The sequence below is a fragment of the Sinohyriopsis cumingii genome, chromosome 10 (genome assembly GCF_028554795.1).
Source record: "Sinohyriopsis cumingii isolate HCF-2022 chromosome 10, ASM2855479v2, whole genome shotgun sequence".
NCBI classification, from domain to species: domain Eukaryota; kingdom Metazoa; phylum Mollusca; class Bivalvia; order Unionida; family Unionidae; genus Sinohyriopsis; species Sinohyriopsis cumingii.
Window position 1 is genome coordinate 19,334,880 of NC_142970.1, and position 25,104 is coordinate 19,359,983.

Here is a 25,104-nt window from a genome sequence, read left to right on the forward strand (position 1 = left end):
TACTGGATACATTAACTGAATGTGTCATATACTTGTATCTTAGACTGGATACATTAATTGTATTGCATCATATAATACATGTATCTTATACTGGATACATTAATTGTATGTGTCATATACTTGTATCTTAGACTGAATACAATAATTGTATGTGTCATATACTTGTATCTTAGACTGGATACATTATTTGTATAGTTTCATATAATACATGTATTTTATATTGGATACATTAATTGTATGTGTCATATACTTGTATCTTATGCAGGAAACATTAATTAATTGCATAGTGTGCTATATGCTTGTATCTTATACAAGATGCATCAATTGTATCATGTGTCATATACTTGTATCTTATACAAGATGTATTAATTGCATGACATTTCATATACTTGTATCTTATGGGGGATGTATTAATTGTATAGTGTGCCATATACCTGTATCTTATAAAAGATGTATTAACTTTATTGTTTGTCATATACTTGTATCTTGTGGGAGATGTATTAATTGTATGGTGTGTCATATACTTGTATCTTGTGGGAAATGTATTAATTGTATAGTGTGCCATATATGTATATCTTATAATATATGTATTAATTGTGTGTCATATACTTGTATTACGTGAGAGATGCAATAATTCTATAGTGTGCCATATACTTGTACCTTATATGAGATGAATCAATTGTATGGTGTGTCATATACTTGTACTTTATACGAGATGTATTAATTGTATGGTGTGTCATATAAGTGTATCTTGTGGGAGATGTGTTAACTGTATTGTGTGTATTATACTTGCATGATGTGGGAGATGTATTAATTGTATGGTGTGTCATTTGCTTTATCTTATATGATATGTATTAATAGAATGGTGTGTCATATACTTGTATCTTGTGGGAGAGGTATTAATTGTATAATGTGACATATACTTGTATCTTGTGGGAGATGCATTAACTTTATCATGTACCATATACTTGTACTTTATATGAGATGTATTAATTGTATGGTGTGTCTCATACTTGTATCTTGTGGGAGATGTGTTAACTGTATTGTGTGTATTTTACTTGCATTATGTGGGAGATATATTAATTGTATGGTGTGTCATTTGCTTTATCTTATACAAGATGTATTAATTGTATGGTGTGTCTTATACTTGTATCTTGTGGGAGATGTATTAATTGTATGGTGTGTCATATACTTGTATCTTGTGGGACATGCATTAATTGTACCATGTGCAATATACTTGTACTTTATACAAGATGTATTAATTGTATGGTGTGTCACATACTTTCATCTTGTGGGAGATGTGTTAATTGTATAATGTGACATATACTTGTATTTTGTGGAAGATGTATTAATTGCATGGTGTGTCATATACTTGTATGTTGTGGGAGATGTGTTAACTGTATTGTGTGTCATATACTTGTATCTTGTGGGAGATGTGTTAACTGTATTGTCTGTATTATACTTGTATCTTGTGGGAGATGCATTAATTGTATGGTGTGTCATATACTTGTATCATTTGGGAGATGTATTAACTGTACCATGTGCAATATACTTGTACTTTATACGAGATGTATTAATTATATGGTGTGTCATATACTCGTATCTTGTGGGAGATGTGTTAACTGTATTGTGTGTATTATACTTGTATCTTGTGGTAGATGCATTAATTGCATGGTGTGTCATATACTTGTATGTTGTGGGAGATGTGTTAACTGTATTGTGTGTATTATACTTGTATTATGTGGGAGATGTATTATTGTATGGTATATCATATACTTGTATTATGTGGGAGATGCGTTAATTGTATTATGTGCCATATACTTGTACTTTTTACGAGATGTATTAATTGTATGGCGTGTCATATACTTGTATCTTGTGAGAGATGTATTAATTGTATTGTGTGTATTATACTTGTATCTTGTGGGAGATGTGTTAAATGTATTGTGTATATTATACTTGTATCTTGTGGGAGATGTGTTAACTGTATTGTGTGTATTATACTTCTATCTTGTGGAAGATGTATTAATTGTACTGTGTGTCATATACTTGTTTCCTGTGGGAGATGTATTAATTGTAGAGTGTGATATATTTATATCTCATGGGAGATGTATTAATTGTATGGTGTGTCATATACTTGTATCGTGTGGGAGATGCATTAATTGTATAATGTGACATATACTTGTATCTTGTGGGAGATGTATTAATTGTAGAGTGTGATATATTTATATCTCATGGGAGATGTATTAGTTGTATGGTGTGTCATATACTTGTATCATGTGGGAGATGTATTAAATGCATGGTGTATCATCTATTTGTATCTTATATGCAATATATAAATTGTATTGTGTGTGATATACTTGTATCTTGTGAGAGATGTATTAATTGTATGCTGTGTCAATTACTTGTATTTTGTGCAAGATGTATTATTAATTGTATAGTTCATCATATACTTGTCTCTTATATGAGATATATTAATTGTAAGGTGTGTCATATACTTGTATCTTAAATGAGATGTATTAATTGTGACTCTAAATACTTATACCTAATTTGTTGGATGTTCTAGACAGAAAGCTTCTATGAAGATGAAACAATATTCTTGTATTTCCTTGCTTTACACGTAGACTATATTATAAATTAAACTGATAAAGGAAACATAATCTTAATAAATAGATCTAGTGATATTATTTACATGTATTGTGTCTTGTGTATTCATTAAAGTCACTTTGCTGTTACTATTATTTACATGTTTAGTGTCTTGTGTATTCATTAATGTAACTTTGCTGTTACTATTATTTACATGTTTTGTGTCTTACATATTCATTAATGTAACTTTGCTGTTAGTATTATTTACATGTTTAGTGTCTTGTGTACTCATTAATGTCGCTTTGCTGTTACTATTATTTTTATGTTTTGTGTCTTGTATATTCATTAATGTCACTTTGCTGTTACTATTATTTACATGTTTAGTGTCTTGTGTATTCATTAATGTCACTTTGCTGTTACTATTATTTACATGTTTAGTGTCTTGTGTATTCATTAATGTCACTTTGCTGTTACTATTATTTTTATATTTTGTGTCTTGTATATTTATTAATGTCACTTTGCTGTTAGTATTATTTACATGTTTAGTGTCTTGTATATTCATTAATGTTACTTTGCTGTTACTATTATTTACATGTTTAGTGTCTTGTGTATTCATTAAAGTCACTTTGCTGTTACTATTATTTACATGTTTTGTGTCTTGTATATTCATTAATGTCACTTTGCTGTTACTATTATTTACATGTTTAGTGTCTTGTGTATTCATTAATGTCACTTTGATGCTACTATTATTTACATGTTTTGTGTCTTACATATTCATTAATGTAACTTTGCTGTTAGTATTATTTACATGTTTAGTGTCTTGTGTATTCATTAATGTCACTTTGCTGTTACTATTATTTTTATGTTTTGTGTCTGGTATATTCATTAATGTCACTTTGCTGTTAGTATTATTTACATGTTTAGTGTCTTGTGTATTCATTAATGTCACTTTGCTGTTACTATTATTTACATGTTTAGTGTCTTGTGTATTCATTAATGTTACTTTGTTGTTACTATTATTTTTATGACTGGCTTCTTGTATATTCATTAATGTCACTTTGCTGTTACTATTATTTTTATGTTTTGTGTCTGGTATATTCATTAATGTCACTTTGCTGTTAGTATTATTTACATGTTTAGTGTCTTGTATATTCATTAATGTTACTTTGCTGTTACTATTATTTACATGTTTAGTGTCTTGCTTATTCATTAATGTCACTTTGCTGTTACTATTATTTATATGTTTTGTGTCTTGTATATTCATTAATGTCACTTTGCTGTTACTATTATTTACATGTTTAGTGTCTTGTATATTCATTAATGTCACTTTGCTGTTACTATTATTTACATGTTTTGTGTCTTACATATTCATTAATGTCACTTTGCTGTTAGTATTATTTACATGTTTAGTGTCTTGTGTATTCATTAATGTCACTTTGCTGTTACTATTATTTTTATGACTGGCGTCTTATATATTCATTAATGTCACTTTGCTGTTAGTATTATTTACAGTTTTAGTCTTGTGTATTCATTAATTTCACTTTGCTGTTACTATTATTTACATGTTTAGTGTCTTGTGTATTCATTAATGTCACTTTGCTGTTACTATTATTTATATGTTTTGTGTCTTGTGTATTCATTAATGTAACTTTGCTGTTAGTATTATTTACATGTGTTGTGTCTTGAGTCTTCATTAATGTCACTTTGCTGTTACTATTATTTATATGTTTTGTGTCTTGTGTATTCATTAATGTCACTTTGCTGTTACTATTATTTACATGTTTTGTGTCTTGTGTCTTCATTAATGTCACTTTGCTGTTACCATTATTTATACGTTTTGTGTCTTGTGTATTCATTAACGTCACTTTGCTGTTAGTATTATATACATGTTTTGTGTCTTGTGTCTTCATTAATGTCACTTTGCTGTCAGTATTATTACAGTTTTAGTGTTGTGTATTCATTAATTTCACTTTGCAGTTACTATTATTTTTATGTTTTGTGTCTTGTATATTCATTAATGTCACTTTGCTGTTACTATTATTTACATGTTTTGTGTCTTGTGTATTCATTAATGTTACTTTGCTGTTACTATTATTTTTATGACTGGTGTCTTGTATATTCATTAATGTCACTTTGCTGTTAGTATTATTTACAGTTTTAGTCTTGTGTATTCATTAATTTCACTTTGCTGTTACTATTATTTACATGTTTAGTGTCTTGTATATTCATTAATGTCACTTTGCTGTTACTATTATTTACATGTTTAGTGTCTTGTGTATTCATTAATGTCACTTTGCTGTTACTATTATTTACATGTTTAGTGTCTTGTATATTCATTAATGTCACTTTGCTGTTACTATTATTTACATGTTTAGTGTCTTGTGTATTCATTAATGTCACTTTGCTGTTACTATTATTTACATGTTTTGTGTCTTGTGTATTCATTAATGTCACTTTGCTGTTAGTATTATTTACATGTTTTGTGTCTTGTGTATTCATTAATGTCACTTTGCTGTTACTATTATTTATATGTTTTGTGTCTTGTGTATTCATTAATGTCACTTTGCTGTTACTATTATTTACATGTTTAGTGTCTTGTGTATTCATTAATGTCACTTTGCTGTTACTATTATTTATATGTTTTGTGTCTTGTGTATTCATTAATGTCACTTTGCTGTTACTATTATTTACATGTTTTGTGTCTTGTGTCTTCATTAATGTCACTTTGCTGTTAGTATTATTTACATGTTTTGTGTCTTCATTAATGTCATTTTGCTGTCAGCATTATTACAGTTTTAGTGTTTTGTATTCATTAATGTCACTTTACTGTTAGTATTATTTACATGTTTTGTGTCTTATGTATTCATTAATGTCACTTTGCTGTTAGTATTATTTACATGTTTAGTGTCTTGTATATTCATTAATGTCACTTTGCTGTTAGTATTATTTACATGTTTTGTGCCTTATGTATTCATTAATGTCACTTTGCTGTTACTATTATTTATATGTTTTGTGTCTTGTGTATTCATTAATGTCACTTTGCTGTTACTATTATTTACATGTTTTGTGTCTTGTGTCTTCATTAATGTCACTTTGCTGTTACCATTATTTATATGTTTTGTGTCTTGTGTATTCATTAATGTCACTTTGCTGTTAGTATTATTTACATGTTTTGTGTCTTGTGTCTTCATTAATGTCATTTTGCTGTCAGCATTATTACAGTTTTAGTGTTTTGTATTCATTAATGTCACTTTACTGTTAGTATTATTTACATGTTTTGTGTCTTATGTATTCATTAATGTCACTTTGCTGTTAGTATTATTTACATGTTTAGTGTCTTGTGTATTCATTAATGTCACTTTGCTGTTACTCTTATGTAACAATGAAAAATAACTAAACTGAAGAGGAGAAAATAAAATCAGCAAAATGGATATATATATATATACATTCATACATATCAACATACAAGCATACACAAAGACTGACAGACATGCATACATACATACACACACATACATACATGCATACATACATACATACATGCATGCATGTGTGTGTGATTGGGATTTTTAACGTAGCTTTAACAAATTTTCAGTCATATTGCTATCATGTCTGCATTGTGGCAGTTTATAGTGATGTCTAGCACTGGGGCATCATGCTGCAAACATGTAGCATGATGTCCCACCCAGTCACATTATCCAGACACCAGGCCGACCAGTCCTAACACTAACCTCTTAATGCTGAGCACCAAGTGAGGTACACACACACACACACACACACACACACACACACATAGACAGATAGACAACTAAGTAGTATGGAATATTAGAGAGCTGGATCAGTCATAATGTTATGCATCACCCTATTGTTTGGGATAGGATACAATTAGAAAGTCAATATGAAAAGCACTAGCCCAGTACGACTGTACTGTAGGAAACATATGTTCTTTTCTAAGACTTTACAGGTAAGTAAATGTTGCATAACATATTGGCTGTGTCGTTTTGGCATAAAACATTTGTGTTTTGAATAACATACTGGCCATGTGGTGTTGGCATAAAGCATTGAAGTTCTGAATAACATAGGGGACATGTGGTGCTGGTATAAAGCATTGTTGTTCTGAATAGCATAGGGGCCATGTGGCATTGGCATAAAACATAGGAGTTCTGAATAACATAGGAGCCATGTGGTGCTGGCACAAAGCACTGGAGTTCTGAATAAAATACTTATGGTTCTAAGCTAGACATAGGTGAAAATTTGTAAATGAAAATCCTGTCAGATAAATAAGAAAATAGGTCATTGATTCAGATTCTGAACAAGTATACATCCTGAAATGTATGGCCACTTTGACTCATACTCATAAAATAATCAAAATATATGTACACAGTAAATACTGATAGAAATAATTTGAATTTAAAAAACAATATCAAACTGCTAATATGTAGTGAATTTGTTAATTAATGCTCAGCGTGGCAATGCAAAACATTTATTGAGTTTAAGATGTAGGCAACACTGTCACTATTATGAGACAATGCACGCGTGCGCGTGCTTGTGTATGTGTGTGTGTGTGTGTGTTCACATGGGAATGTAACAAAAACATATCGTACCGGACAGCCATATTGGATGGAAATACTTCGTTTTAAAATCCTGATCCATGAAGTCCTCAAATGTCAATTTTTCTCCTAACTTCTGATCTGTATCACCTGGCAATACACAAAAATGAACACTGTATAATTTGATACATACATATAAACCAGAGGTCTCAAACTCAATCCACCCTGACGGACACATAATGGCATTTTCGTTGGCCCATGGGCCATAGTGCAACCATCTTCATGTGTGTTCATTTATAACCGTGATTACTAGTGTAACAGTCTTTATGTGTTGATTTATAGCTGTGATTACGAGTGTAAGTCTTTATGTGTTCATTTATAGCTGTGATTATGAGTGTAAGTCTTTATGTGTTCATTTATAGATGTGATTACGAGTGTAACAGTCTGTATGTGTTCATTTATAGATGTAAGCACGAGTGTAACAGTCTTTATGTGTTTATTTATAGATGTGATCACGAGTGTAACAGTCTTTAAATGTTCATTTATAGATGTGATCACGAGTGTAACAGTCTTTATGTGTTCATTTATAGATGTGAGCACGAGTGTAAGTCGTTATGTGTCTATTTATAGATGTGATCACGAGTGTAACAGTCTTTATGTGTTTATAGATGTGATCACGAGTGTAACAGTCTGTATGTGTTCATTTATAGATGTGAGCACGAATGTAACAGTCTTTGTGTTTATAGATGTGATCACGAGTGTAACAGTCTTTATGTGTTCATTTATAGCTGTGATTATCAGTGTAACAGTCTTTGTGTGTTTATTTATAGATGTGATCACGAGTGTAACAGTCTTTATGTGTTCATTTATAGATGTGATTATGAGTGTAACAGTCTTTATGTGTTTATTTATAGATGTGACACGTAAGTCTTTGTGTGTTCATTTATAGCTGTGATTATGAGTGTAACAGTCTTTATGTGTTTATTTATAGATGTGATCACGAGTGTAACAGTCTTTGTGTGTTCATTTATAGATGTGATTATGAGTGTAACAGTCTTTATGTGTTTATTTATAGATGTGATCACGAGTGTAAAAGTCTTTATGTGTTTATTTGTATATGTGATATGTGTATTCGTTTATAGCTATGTTATTTACAAATGAATCCAAAATAGTTCCATTGTGTTTTGTGTTTTGAGAATCATGCAAAATATCACAGTGCGCTCTGTAAGTCTGTAATGGGAATCGATATTACGATTTTCATTTGAGAAATTCTATGAATGTATTTAAATATTTACCGCAGATATTAGCTCCTTGAATAAAGAACGACAAGGGTATATTTGTAATACTATCCGTCACAAATTAAATAACAACGGGGAGCTGTAACACGATGAATCATTATTGATATTACCACGGGTATATTTGTAACACGATCCGTCATTATTGAAATAGCAAAGGGTATATTTGTAATACGATCTGTCCTTATCGAAATAGCCACGGAGATATTTATAACACTATATGTCATTACTGAAATAGCAACGGGTTCATTTCCAACACGATCTGTCATTATTGAAATAGCAACGGGTACATTTCCAACACGATCTGTCATTATTGAAATAGATACAGGTATATTTGCAACATGATGCGCCATTATTGAAATAGCCACGGATATATTTAAAACACGATCTGCCATTATTGAAATATCAACGGATACATTTTTAACACGATCGGTCATTATCGAAATAGCCACAGATATATCTGAAACACGATCTCTCATTATTTAAATGTTCTTCAGGTGAAAATAAATTTGATACGTGTATGCACTTTGAGTATCATATCTGACACGTGTACTGATTTGAAAATTAAATCTGACGTGTGTCCTCCTGTTTTGGATATCAAATTTGACATATTGGTGCAATTTGTAGTAGCAGATTTGATACGTGTGTGCTAGCTTGAATATAAAATATGACAAATGAATGCTATTTTCTGAACATTCCTTTCTGAATGCTTTCAATTCCTTGGATACATAAAAACAAAAATATAGAAACGCGAGGCTGAAATTCCATTGCCAAGACAAGTAGGCACGAAACTTGGTTTCCATGTTCGTGAATATGTGATTGTATTTAGATCATCATCGACAACTGACTTTCTAGAATTTCATTTAGATTTCCATTCTGGATATTTCTCAAATGTTAGATTGGAGACTGAATGTTTGTAAGAAACACGTTAGAGGTGCATCACACTTTTATGTTCCATTAGACGAAGCTGATTTTTGACATGTCAAGAGTTGTTATTTTTGTTCTCTCTCTCTCTCTCTCTCTCTCTCTCTCTCTCTCTCTCTCTCTGTGTGTGAGAGAGACAAAGAGAGATCAAACGATCGATCAATGGTCTCGTTTTAATGAGAAGAGACCTTCAATAATACATAATTTCAGAATTATTATAACATATGATATGGTCATTAAACAAGAGTCATAAATTTGAAAACTTCGTGAAGGACACAAACCAAACGACCGCGCTTTCATCTCTTCCCAATCGCATCAATATACCAGAATATAAACACCCAGCATCCAGTCTATTTGGTGTAGACAGACAACAGGAAGAACCAGTGACCCAGTGGAAGCTAATGGCAAGTTTTCTCATATATCCAAGATCGCCTCGCTGAGACTCGAACGAAGCGGACAGTGGTGACAGTTTTGTGTTATCTGCGACGGTGATGGCCTTACCACTCAGCCAGGGATCCAACACTCTTAATGTATAAAACTACTTATGTTACCGTTTCCTAGACAACATAAACAAATATTGAATGCGGAGAAGTCTAAATATTTAAAGGAATCTTTAGGCAAATTCCTTGACACGCGTACCAAATTTTCTTGAAATTTCTTGTTTGAACACTTATTCAAGAAACCATTTTCATGCATCACATATAACATCATAATATATACATGGGGATTGAGTAGAAAGCTGGAAACTTCCTGAAAACTGTTATCTCCTATTATTATATGCTCATTTTGTTCTCCGTTAACTTTGCATTGTCAGAATCTTGCAGTATTTTACGATATTGAACGCGGTGCGCACAATTCATATTGCACTCATACAGGAACTATTTTATATTGTAAACAAATCAAGCAGAGTCACGTAGTAGGCCCTTTACGTTTTGTTAATTAAATTTGTTTCTGAATGAACTAAAGCAGATGTTGCGTGGACTGCCACATACCAGCTGCTCTGCTACATTCCGCGTTAACTTTTTTGATACAATGTTTCGGATTAAGGCGGGCGATAGACGCCAGATTTCATAAAATAGCTGGGTACCTACAAATAACATGCAAGTGACAAGGCATAAACAGTCATCTTTAGCTGATAATAAGAATGGCAAAAATATACTTACAACTTTACATTCTAAATTTCTTTCTTAGTTTTGCAAATCCGAATTACATGAGCCATGTCATGGGTTCTCAAGCTTGATCACACATGTCGAAACTGTACTGTAATTTCGACTATAGTCCAAGGGAAATTACATCCTCCTTACTGCACTCAAAATGAAATAAATATTATTTTTCATAGTGTCTTTTTGATAACTGCAATTGAATGTCTTCATATGTTTCCCACATTATGATTTCAAACACTCAATGGCAGAACATAAACACACTTGCATATGTCAACACGCTGCTCCGTCGCCGCTGAAATACGATGTACTTCATGTAGAATTGGCACTTAAATCCAGTCCATAATCACGAAATTTCGTAGAAACGACAAAACAATACCAAATTCTATTTATTATAGATCAAATGAAATAGTTGTTGCAATACCCATTCATTCACAATATGACTCCAAGTTTCAATTTTAAGTAGACCAAAACGCCATTTTCTTTGGAAAGTTATGTCTAGAGCGCAACTTTTTCAAATTTATCTGGGCGGAGTTATGTGCGCATTAACAATGTTGTTGTTGTGTAATGATGAATTTGCGCTTGTGTATTTAGTTTGGCATATGGTACTCATTCCGTTACTTTGTTTCGTGTAGTGTAATTTTGTTTACATAATTAAGCCTTAGGTAGAATAAGAAAATGAGCATATAATAAAAAGGTTACTGCATTTGTATGGGGAAATATGAACACGTTTTGTCGGATAGAGATACTGCACTCCCAAGGTCGTGCAGTATTCCATCCAAAAAAACTCGTTTATATTTTCCCATACAAATGCAGTAACCTGTAATTACATAATAAATTTAACAATCGTCTACCAATTTCAAGTAGATACATCACATGTAAATATAATAATATACTTGAACATTTCTACTACACAAAATGGTAAAAATGAAGGAATACCCTTTTGTGATTGTGACGTGTATTAACCCGTTTTGATAATTTTATGACAGTTTGCACTGTCATAAATATTTTGCGCAATAATTTTATCCGAGTACATCGGATTGCCGGATAATAATATCTTGATTGTAAATCAGGTCAGTAATCAGAGGAGAATACCATGTCTCAGAGTTGCATAATTTTTGTATTCGAACACACTGTGTTCCGATGTTCTACCTCTCCGCAGGTGCAGTACGCGTTTAACAGAAACATGCTTTACGAATAAATCATTATTTAAGCTTCTGCAGCTAGTCTTATCGCGTACGCTAAACTTGTTCCACCCGACCATTAACAAAATAATACGATTGAATTTGATGTATGTCTCGATTGAGATAAGTGTTGGATTGGTGGTGTTGTTGTTGTGGGGTTTAACGCCATTTTTCAGCACAAGATAGGCTATACATGGCGGCCAGTATTAATGGTGGAGGAAGAACCCGGAAAAAACCCGGAAAGAACCACCGACCCACGAGAAGCTACTGGCAAGCCTTCTCACATACCAACATTGGCCGAATCCAGATAAGTGTTGGATGGATTATTGCTTATTTTAATCAATGTGTTACAAAGGAGGGCAGAAATGATTTTTGCTAAAGTGTCGTTTGGCGCTAAGGAATTCAAATAGTATTGGATTTTCGAGGGGCAAAGGTGTCATTGTTAACAGCAGGAGGCTGAATTATATCTTTCAAGTAATTTGGAGTCAAACAATGGTACAGTTTGAACAAATGAATTAATGTATGCTTATAGTGCCAATTTTTCAGGTAGCCCACCCGGTTCCTCATATAATATTGCCCGAGCCACACTCTTGGTAGCACCTGTTATTACACTCACAGCCTACAAATTTATTTTCCCAGTGATTCTTTTTCTTGCATAGTTGTTATCCCAGATACAATCAGCAGTGACAAACAGGGTAAGTATAAAAGATGTATACATTGCTTCCAAGGGCTGACGATCCAATAATATTTCATTTTTTTTTAATATTTACTTTCTCCTAAGCGTTTTCAGGCAAATGCTTGGGATGAGCTATCCATGCGTCATCATAAGCCTAAGTGTTTATATTGGATACTCCTTGAATATTTTGAAAAATGTCTTAGTATTTTAACAATTATATTGCCGTAGGTATTTTGTTGTTGTTGTTGTTCTAGGGTTTAACGCCATTTTTCAGCACAAGATAGGCTATACATGGCGGCCAATATAACTTATGGAGGAAGAACCCTGGAAAACCCAGGAAAGAACCACCGACCAACAAGAAGCTACTGGCAGGCTTTCTAACATACCCACACAGGCTGAATCCGAGACTCGAACTTACGCAGACAGAGGTGAGATGGCAGTGACCCGGAACGGTGAGCGCTTTAGACCACTCGGCCACTCGGGGCCCCCCGTAGGTATTTTAAAGCCGTTCAAATAATGACCTTCCAAAGGAATGCCTGTATGAGGATCCAGATATGGTGAATAATTGCAATTTCAAGGTATATACAATCTATAAAAAATTACACTGAAATACTTGGTAGTGAATGCCTACGTGACTTGTATGCACGTGTACCATATTTCATCAGTATGTCGTAAATGGTTTGGAAACTTTTACATGGAGGTAATATAATATAATGTAAGCTGCATCTTGGATTTATATCAAGTTGTATAAAGAGTTTTGCTAAAAGGAAGCGAGGCTTGCCTGTGTTTACTTTTAATGAAAGATTTATACAAGTGGTAAATTAATTGTTGTTTTTGTTGTTGTAGGGTTTAACGCCATTTTTCAGCACACGATAGGCTATACATGGCGGCCAGTATTAATGGTGGAGGAAGAACCTGGGAAAACCCCGGAAAGAACCACCGACTCACGAGAAGATACTGGCAAGCTTTCTCACATACCCACATTGGCTGAATCCGAGACTCGAACCCACGCAGACGGAGGTGAGATGGCTGTGATCCGTAACGGACAGCGCTTTAGACCACTCAGCCACTCGGGGCCCCTGGTAAATTAATGATCATGGGTACATGCCATACATGTACCACATACAAACACACTCACTTATATTTTGACGTAGTTTAAGAATGACTACAGCTAAATGTGTATTGACGGATGAAGTGAACGTTTCAAATCCCGCTACAAAATGTGTATTGACCGATGAAGATATATTAAATATATCTTTTTTCATTACAAGAATTGATACTGCTTAGAGAAAATAGTCTTCAAGTCCGTGAAAGATGATGTATTTCCTAATTTATTACGATCCATAAGTTGCTCTTACAGTCCAATTGTGATATTTAAAAAATTAATAATTAAAATATGGTCTACCAATGATGACAATATCTAGTTGGAACGTTAAGAAAAATATCTTTCTTTCATTGTTCTTATTCATTTCCGTTTTGCCGAGTTAATTGTTTCTCCAATGGAGATTAAAGTGATATATATTACTCAGGTGAACTTTTGTTGTTGTTGTTGTTGTTGTAGGGTTTAACGCCATTTTTCAGCACACGATAGGCTATACATGGCGGCCAGTATTGATGGTGGAGGAAGAACCCGGGAAAACACCGGAAAGAACCACCGACCCTCGAGAAGCTACTGGCAAGCTTTCTCACATACCCACATTGGCCAAATCTGAGACTCGAACCTACGCAGACAGAGGTGAGATGGCAGTGATCTGTAACGAAGAGCGCTTTAGACCACTCGGCCACTCGGGGCCTCCAGATGAACTTTGAATGACTGGGAAATCCAATAACACACCATTCCATGGCATGAAAATTCGAGTTCTGAATTAATTATGCAGGCCTGTCTCTCTAGAGTGCCAAATGGAATATTCATCATATCGACCCAGGTCAAAGAGAATGCAAACGGCAACGCGTCATTTGAATGGTAGTACATTACACCGTTTTTAAGTACAAACTAATGTAACCTACATTACTCGACGTCGGTATCAAGGTAAATATACAGACACTAAGCTGCAATCTACACTCAACTTCCTGCTAGTTCCCTAAACGCTGGTGCTAGGCTATTCACCATTCAAATCTACATTTGCTTCTTGCTGAGTTTCTATTTTCATTCACATTAAATAAACTAACTAAAAATAAAAGAAACGCAGGGGAATTAAACACGAAAGTTGCTTTAATTGAAGAAAGGTTTAGCCCAGCATTATACCTGGAAAGATCTCCAGTGAATGATCTCGCTGACGTTTCATGCAGGAGCTAGGGTCAACAACAGTGCAAACATTCAGTAGGAAAACCCTCTCGCTTGAATAATTCCCCAGCCGAAGCGCATTTATATTAAACATGCACTGCAACATCTGGATCAAAAGAGGTAAAACTGACCTACTGACCGAGCAGCCCACATCAAATATATTACACTATGCGCATGCCAAGGAATCCTGTGTTCAGCCTATTCGTCTCGACAGGCTTTTGCAACTTTTTGTATTATCAGTACCATGTAACATCGTATGGACAGGCTATTGCAACATTGTATCATTGTTATCGTATAACATCGTATGGACAGGCTATTGCAAAACTGTATCATTGGCATAGTTTAACATCGTACCGATAGACTATTGTAAATTTGTATCATTGGTATCGCATAACATCGTATCGATAGGCTATTGCAAAAGCCAAATACGTACCATAGTTTACTATCAGTATCGGATACACTTTTAACGACTGAGAGCTATGCTACGGAAGCGTTGTGTACAAACAGACAGACAGAGAGACATAAAGATATGTAACATTCCCCCGAAGTACTTACGGTGAGATAATGAAAATTGTCTCTGTGACAAATCTCTAATACCCACCATATTATCTCTGTGACAAATCTCTAATACCCATCGTATTATCTATGTGACAAATCTCTAAGACACGTAACAGATCTGTAAGGGGCCCCGAGTGGCCGAGTGGTCTAAAGCGCTCTCCGTTACGGATCACTGCCATCTCACCTCTGTCTGCGTGGGTTCGAGTCTCGGATTATGCTAATGTGAGTATGTGAGAAAGCTCGCCAGTAGCTTCTCGTGGGTCGGTGGTTCTTCCTGGGGTTTTCCCGGGTTCTTCCTCCACCATTAATACTGGCCGCCATGCATAGCCTATCGTGTGCTGAAATATGGCGTTAAACCCCACAACAACAACAACAACAACAACAACAGATCTGTAAGGCTCGTCATATTATCTCTGAGACAAGTCTCCAAGGGTCATCATATGCATTTAAAATTGGACTAGAATCTGCGCACCACAGTTAACTAATCTGAAACTGTTGACAAATATAGCATACTCACGTGGCGTGACAAGAATAATTGCCACTACGATAAGGGAACACACTACCACAATGACCAGAAGAGCTATTGCTATTCCCCGCCAGTTCCTCTGCTGCGATGTGTTACCCACCAACTCCTGTAAGAAAAAGTAACCATCGTTATTACTATAATAATAATAATAATAATAATAATAATAATGTAACCTTTACCACTATTCAAAATATTAAACAATCTTGCAGAGTTGTTATGAAATACATGTGACTACATATATGTAAGTAAATAGGTGATAACATAATATAGGTCAGAGAAATACGTCATAAATAGAATTATTGTTCTAATTAAGAATTCAAATTAATACTGTCTTCTTTAGTGGTAAATTGATTGATTATAAAATAACAAGATGCATATGCGCATTAACAGCAAATAAACGGGCATTCCAAACATTTTCACGGCGACGATGATTATAATGACAAGGGTGGTAACGAGGATGAGAATTAAGAAGACAATGGTGATTACGATGTAATGATGACGAAGATGATGATGCTGATAATAGTCGTTTTTAAACAGTTGTAATTGCCAACTGATATTACGTTGATCTACTAAAATATTAATTAGTAACTGTCACATGATGAAAATAAATGCTAGCAAGTCAATTTACATTATTGTTCTTTTCTGAATTCGAGTCCATTTTCTTTACTAAATATATCTTTGTTTCATTACAAGAATTGATACTGCTTAGAGAAACAGTCTTCAAGTTCGTAAAAGATGATGTATTTCCTAATTTATTAAGAATCCTAAACTTCCTCTCACAGACCATTTGTTATATTTTTTAAAAAAATGAATAAATTAAAACCTAGTCTACAATGATGACAAGGGCTATTCGGAACATTAAGAAAAATTACCTTTCTTTCATTGTCCATGTTCGTTTCCAGTTTGCCGAGTTATATGTTTCTCCAGTGGAGATCAAAGTGGTATATCTTACTCAGATGAACTATGAATGACTGGGAAATCCAATAACACACCATTCCATGACATGAACTTTTCGGGTTCTGAATTAATTCTGAGGGCCTCTCTCTTTAGAGTGCCAAATGGAATATTCATCAGATCGACCCGGGTCAAAGAGAATGCAAACAACAACACATTATTTGAACGGTAGTACATTGCACCGTTAAGTACAAACGAATGTAACCAAAATCTGCCCTACATTACTCGACGTCGGTATCAACGTAAATAGACATACACTAAACTGCAATATACACTCACAACTTCCTGCTAGTTTCCTAAACGCTGGTGCTAGGCACCCATGGAATATATAAGTTCTTCTCTGCCGAAGCACAAACTAACTCTGGACAACTATGAGGCGCCGTAGCAGACAAAAGGCGGTACAAACAGCACGTTGCCGTTGAAATTTTAAGGTCATATGTCCAGAATTCCAGTTTCACGTGTTGTATCAAAAATGCTTGTCCTTAAAGCTCCATTTTCTAGGTCGAGATTTTAGACTGTATATGTTGAATTAAACAATAGTAGCTTAAAGTTATATTTTCTATGGCGAGGTTTTAGATTGTGTCGTTTGAATTACACAGCGGAGGATGAAATTTCAATGTCATACTTCGAGAATTCCTAATTTACGTACTGGTTTCAAAGAGTTTATGTTGAAAGTGATATTTCACATGATAAGTATTTAGATTTCATCTATTGAATTACCCAGCACTGGTTGAAAATTCGGAGTCTAATGTCGAGTTTTTAGATTGCATGTTCTAAATTACATGGCGGTTGTTGAAATTTTAATGTCATATGTCGAGAGTTTCAATTTAACATGTTGAATCGCATTAATTGTGCTGAAAGTTCCATTTCGTATGTTGCGTTTATAGATTGTATCTGTTGAATTACACAGCGGTGATTGGATAGTTTATTGTGCTTGTCAGAATTGTTATTTCGATATGGTGAAATGATGTGTTGGTGTTAAAAGTAACATAACACAAGGTCCAATTTAACAATTCAAAATAATATCGAGTATTAAGATACATCATTCGTATATTCAATTATGAGGCGCCATTACATTTCATGCATTTACAGTTTGAAAGTTACCATTCACAGGTCGAGAATTACTATGAATGTCTTCGCTATAGGTCGTTCTCGTGACCGGACCTCGTTATTTTAAACAAGGAGGCTGCTTCTCATTGCGGTTAAATTCATCACATGAAATCTAAATACTGGACATATGAAATGGAACTTTCATCACAGTTACACATACAACGTGTGAATTGGGGATTCTCGACATATGATGCTGAAATCTGAACCACTGCTGTGTAATTCAAAATATACCCTGTAAAACGTCGTCTTTGGTAATAGAACTTTAAACCTCCACTCTATAATTCGTCATAAAAATCTAAAATCTCGATCTTGAAAATGGAAATTTACGGACATGCAATTTGATACAACACGTGATACTGGATTTCTCGACATATGATATCGAAATTTCAACTGCAACTTTCTCATTGGACCAGCTCTTGTCCGCTACGGCGCCTCATAGACAACAACATCAGTTCATTTACCCTGTTTCCAGCAGTTAAAATTGGTCAGGCTATATCTCCATTTTGGTCTTTGCAATACGTATTTTGGGCAGATGAATTACAAAAACTGCATACGAATGTTCACGCTGTAATCATTTCTAACTGCAAAGAGTGCATACATTAAATTATGGTACTTGCAGATAAGTAAAATATAAACTGCCACTTGAACAAGCAATCCGAAATCATTCAGGCTTATGTTTAGAGACTCCTTAGACATGAAGTCGTAAATTGGAGTCTAATTACATGACCACTATTGTATGAAGAGGCCTACATGCTAATTATGGTATGAATATATGACCACTATTGTATGAAGAGGCCTACATGCTAATTATGGTATGAATATATGACCACTATTGTATGAAGAGGTCTACTTGATAATTATGGTATGAATATATGACCACTATTGTATGAAGAGGCCTACTTGATAATTATGGTATTAATATATGACCACTATAGTATGAAGAGGCCTACATGCTAATTATGGTATGAATATATGACCACTATTGTATGAAGAGGCCTACTTGATAGTTATGGTATGAATATATGACCACTATTGTATGAAGAGGCCTACATGCTAATTATGGTATGAATATATGACCACTATTGTATGAAGAGGCCTACTTGATAATTATGGTATGAATATATGACCACTATTGTATGAAGAGGCCTACTTGATAATTATGGTATTAATATATGACCACTATAGTATGAAGAGGCCTACATGCTAATTATGGTATGAATATATGACCACTATTGTATTAAGAGGCCTACATGCTAATTATGGTATGAATATATGACCACTATTGTATGAAGAGGCCTACATGCTAATTATGGTATGAATATATGACCACTATTGTATGAAGAGGCCTACTTGATAATTATGGTATGAATATATGACCACTATTGTGTGGAATGCATGACCATTATAATGTATGACTCTATGCCATTAATTCATGACCATTGATGTGTATACATGAGAACAATGATAAATGACCATCACGGTGTGAATACATGACCACTACGGTGTGAATACATGATCATTGGTGTGATAGCATGACAACTATTGGGCAAATACATGACCACTGTGGTGTGAACAAATGACCACTATGATATGAATAAATGACCACTATGGTGTAAAATCATATGTTCTGGTGATATAGTGTACACTGAAAGAAACCGTTTCAAAAAAGCTAACAAAAGTTTTGAACATTTTGTCATTTTGTCAATGCAGCTTTATATACATAAAACAAAACAATTGTTGTGTTCTAGTTGCAGTGTTTTAAATACTGGCACATATTAGTATCCACAACTCGCAATTAGTACTAATTACAGTAGGTAATCCCAGCAATTAGAACTTATTATAATAGGTACTCCGAGCAATTAGAACCAACCACAATGAGTAATCCCAACAATTATTACTAATTACAAATAGGTCATCCAAACAATTAGAACTAATATCCTAACAATGTATCGTTCGTCATATGCCAAAATATATATAGTGTGATACCCAAGCTGGGAACAAAAATCTTAATTGGATTTCTGAGTACAAGCACGTATAGAATGAGACAAACTAAAATTCAAATGAATAGTTGATCTTCATGAAATGTGAATTGCCAGCAATGCCAAATAGACTCAGTATTTTATACAATCAGCTGCTTGCATATACAAGTTACAGCATAGGAAATGAATGTCAGCGATTACGAAACATGTAATCATGTTGCTAACTCTGCATTTTGCGTATAAAAAAATATTTTCTTTGAAAATCTAAGACACCGTAGAAATAGGTGTACAATGGTCAATATGGATTTAGAAATGCAACTTATCTTTAAACTGACCTAGATATATTAACGGATATCAAAATACTCATCGAATACCACACCAAGTCCACCGCCGAATATTCAACCAATTTATCGTGCAGGTAAAAGTCAATGAGATCTAGATCGTGGTGTATCTATCATAACACCATACCACTCGGAGCAAAACTAGTTTCTAGAATATCCCTAACCCATTTCCAAATGATGAAACCCTGCTAATTCTTCTTCATTTTTATCCGCATTCATCACAAGAAAATATTCTTTGCGTCAGACCTACACATACGGTTTCAAAATTTAGTGAGAAACATGAATGTGGCGTTGTGTAAGTTTATTACTTTTCCCATCATTCAAATTTTTAGAATAAAAAGATGACTTAATCTAAGCAAGAAATAAATCTAAAAATAGGTTTAAAGTGCTTCCAAAACAACTCCTGATTAACAGTATGTGATACAATCGTAGCAGCTCAAAGATGTTTCACTAAATGCTGGTTGCATATCACGGGCTTAGTGCCATTTTCAGCACATGATAAGCTATACATGCTGGCCAGTATAACTTGTGGAGGAAAAACCCGGAAAAAGTCCGGTAAGAACCACCGACCCACGGGAAGCTACTGGAAACTTAGTCTGGTACTAAATAACTGTACCTTCATAATGAACAGAGGGCGTTCTACTAAAAGGAAATCATCGTTTGTATATATTTTTGCAAATGATCGTTTGTATATATTTTTGCAAATGAGTAAATGTACAGAGTATATTATCCATGAAATTAATAAATTTCTAATTTAAGTATCATCTATGTGGCTTCGCAATTTGTAAACATTAATGTTTAGTAGTCGCAAAATGCTGTCCAACTTTTACAATGTTCTTTAACATGGAGGTCCTTCCGAAATAATGCTTACCCTGTTATAACGCATAGCATTAGCACATAATAACACATAATACCACATAATTAATTTTATAAAAGAATTAGTTTGATACTACTTGAAAGTCAACTAATACAGCGCTTTCCCACTATAGAGTCCTTAATTAAAGCACGTTTCCTGTATAACGCGAGTGCGGTCATGAATCCTATGCTATTTATATAGTAGTAAAATGATACGCATACTATACTTCATTATAAAGCAGTCTCACTTTAAGACCGTATACTCCATGACTCTCATGGACCGCGTTATAACGAGGGAATACTAATCACAGCGTTCATATCAATATTCAGCTTTGCAATGAGGTTTAGTTACGTTGCAAATAAAATACATCCCTATTTTATTCATACAAATTCATCAGACAAATTTACTTCAAGCAACTCACTCACCTGTTTGAAGTGCAGAAAAGCGTAAACCTCAAACCATGTTAAAACCTAACAACGACAGAAAATCCTTTCCGAAAACGGTTAAGCATCAGCAACCATAAAACTGTTTTAAAAGCTCCAAAGACCGTACTTATCCCAAAGTTTGTACGTCTATAATGCCAATCCTTTCACTACCCAAAGATCATCTCCAAGAAACTTCAGGATTTCTGCCATCAAAACTAATAAAGCTTTCTGCCAAAGAAATCACTATAATATAGGTCAAAATCTTGAATACTGGCTATAGTGTCAAGAAAACGTCCAAAGTATGCAGTTCGACGATGCCACACACAAGGTGTTACTGCAATCCTCTAGGAAGGCAAGGCGTTTATGACAAACTTATCAGACACTCGGAAGATCCGGTGATGCTTACCAAATATACATGTATATAGTCGTCTGATAATCGAGATGCATTACTTTCACTGATTCGCAGCCTCGGGATAAGAAAACTTAAATTATTCTGGAACACATTCTTATGAATCACGCTGTCATTAGTTTTGAAAAAAAATTAATCTTCAAATGACAATACTGATTATTAGAAGATTCCCGGCGATATCAATAAGAAATCTGCCGTGAAGTAATCAAAGTTATATTACTTTCTTAGCGGGAACCATTGCCAGTCGTATTTGATGAAGCTGCTCGAAAGACGACGCGAGACTCCCGGGTATTTAATGATAGCTAATTAACTGGAAACTTCGGGGGTTGTTCGATTAACTGGAAACTTCGAGGGTTGTCCGAGTCGCAGTCACTTCAAGTAAAGTCAACATAACTATTGAAAAGGTCATGTCACAGGTGGATAAAGATCAGAAGCCTAATTTAAAAGCTTCTTTTCAGGTGTTTGCTGCCTTCATCGCATGCAAAGGTAATATCTTTTAAAGCGCTTGCTGACGTCATCGCATGCAAAGGTCATATCTTTTAAAGCGCTTGCTGACGTCATCGCTAGCAAGGTCGTATCATTCTAAGTGCTGACTTCAGCATAAACGTCATATCCTTTTAAGTGTTTGCTGACGTCAACGCAGTGATCGGTAAAGGCGACCTTTTTGGACCGTTCGGCCACCAGGGGCCTTAGACCACTAGGCCACTTGGGACTCCTATTAAACTCAGTGCTTTATTTCAATATAAATGATGTCGTATCACATATGCTGAAACGTATCGAGTCGTATCACATATGCTGAAACGTATCGACTACTGGGTATATTTTGCTCATTCGTCAGTTATATTAATCTAACCAACTGTTCATTAGTCTGAGGACTGTATAATTGTTAAGTCCTAACTGGTCTGATGTCGGTATAGGCATATAAATACAATGATGTGTCTGATGTCGGTATAGGCATATAAATACAATGATGTGTCTGATGTCGGTATAGGCATATAAATACAATGATGTGTCTGATGTCGGTATAGGCATATAAATACAATGATGTGTCTGATGTCGGTATAGGCATATAAATGCAATGATGTGTCTAATGTCGGTATAGGCATATAAATACAATGATGTGTCTGATGTCGGTAAAGGCATATAAATACAATGATGTGTCTGATGTCGGTATAGGCATATAAATACAATGATGGGTCTGATGTCGGTATAGGCATATAAATACAATGATGGGTCTGATGTCGGTATAGGCATATAAATACAATGATGTGTCTGATGAAATACTTATATTTTTTTTACAGCTATCGAAACTATAATATATTTGACAACTAAAACCCATATATAATTAAAACAATTAAAGTCCGAAATATACTCGTACTATTTAGAAGAACTTAAAATGTCTATTATCAACTCTCTTTTAATTTGGTAATATGAGCATGGAGAGGCAAAATCGTAACCATGGTTTCAACGCAATTGAAGTATCGCCGAATCATGGGAGAACTTTTAATAATTTACAATTTTACAGACTTTAACATTAATATTGACCAGTGGGAGTCCTATAAATATCCAATGGACCTTTAACATTAATATTGACCAATGGGAGGCCTATAAATATCCAATGGACCTTTAATATTAATATTGACCAATGGGAGGCCTATAAATATCCAATGGACCTTTGAGATTAATATTGACCAATGGGAGGCCTATAAATATCCAATGGACCTTTAACATTAATATTGACCAATGGGAGGCCTATAAATATCCAATGGACCTTTAACATTAATATTGACCAATGGGAGTCCTATAAATATCCAATGGACCTTTAACATTAATATTGACCAATGGGAGGCCTATAAATATCAAATGGACCTTTGACATTAATATTGACCAATGGGAGGCCTATAAATATCCAATGGACCTTTGATATTAATATTGACCAATGGGAGGCCTATAAATATCCAATGGACCTTTAACATTAATATTGACCAATGGGAGGCCTATAAATATCCAATGGACCTTTGATATTAATATTGACCAATGGGAGGCCTATAAATATCCAATGGACCTTTAACATTAATATTGACCAATGGGAGGCCTATAAATATCCAATGGATCTTTAACATTAATATTGACCAATGGGAGGCCTATAAATATCCAATGGACCTTTAACATTAATATTGACCAATGGGAGGCCTATAAATATCCAATGGAACTTTCACAGGAAACACAGGCTAAAAGGGCAACAGATGAGGCATACCCAAGCCTAAGGTATATGTGATGACATCACGTGATTATGGCATGCGACCTAGGATTAACCAAATCGATTGGATATTTAATATCATTAGACCACGTGATCTGAGGCATGCAACTTCGGAACTCTGCTGCTCATATCAGTGGAAAACGTATTTAATAGGTTTAAGACGCGACGTCTTAAAATAAACAATAATATATAAAACTAATTTAATATTAAGCATACGTACCTGTTCTCAGAAATGCTACTAGCAAATCTGCCTATGTTACTACTGAGTTCAACAAACTTGGCATATTTTGTTTCTTGTTTCGCAATGCAGGGCAAACATTATATGAGATTAAAGAGCTATGAAGCATCACCACAAGATGTCAGGGAGGTTTAATCATGGCTGCAAAGCAAATTTCATGTGCATATACATATAAATGTCTTGTATTGCCATTTAGAACGTAGAAATCATACTCTTAATAGTATCATCAACGTCATCATGGATATTAACCAATCAACAAAAGATGCTGTCTCATTCAATTAGGTGATGGATTGGACATATCTAAGGAATGCAGTTAACTTTTTCAGTCTCTCTCTCTCTCTCTCTCTCTCTCTCTATATATATATATATATATATATATATATATATATATATATATATATATATATATATATATATATAATTAGCAATCTGTCTTGTTAAACAATTATTAACTGTCATGATATACAGCTATTAAGCTATCATGTTATACAGGCATTAAGCTGACATGTTATACAATTAAAGAGTCCTATTATACGACCGTTAAGCTGCATTGTTGTACAATTATTATGCTGTCCTGTAATACAATCATGAAGCTGTCCTGTTATAAAGTTATTAAGCTGTCTTGTAATAGAACTATTAAGCTGTCCTGTTATAAAGTTATTAAGCTGTCCTGTTATATAACCATTAAGCTGTCCTGTAATACAACCATTAAGCTCTCCTGTAATACAACCATTAAGCTGTCCTGTTGCAAATTTATTAAGCTGTCTTGTAATAGAACTATTAAGCTGTCCT

At 34.1% G+C, this 25,104-nt stretch overlaps 1 protein-coding gene across 5 annotated transcripts in view; it reads right to left on the reverse strand.

The window, feature by feature from the left end:
• Positions 1–25,104, reverse strand: part of LOC149789678 (dipeptidyl peptidase 4-like) — a 255,050-nt gene that overhangs the window by 77,937 nt on the left and 152,009 nt on the right. For all 5 annotated transcript variants that reach the window (XM_089971696.1, XM_089971697.1, XM_089971694.1 and 2 more), the window contains exons 2-3: positions 15,732–15,846; positions 7,188–7,283 (exon numbers count right to left, since the gene is read on the reverse strand). In XM_089971696.1, the coding sequence (XP_089827822.1) occupies positions 7,188–7,283; positions 15,732–15,846 (211 nt within the window). The remainder of the gene's footprint in view (positions 1–7,187; positions 7,284–15,731; positions 15,847–25,104) is intronic.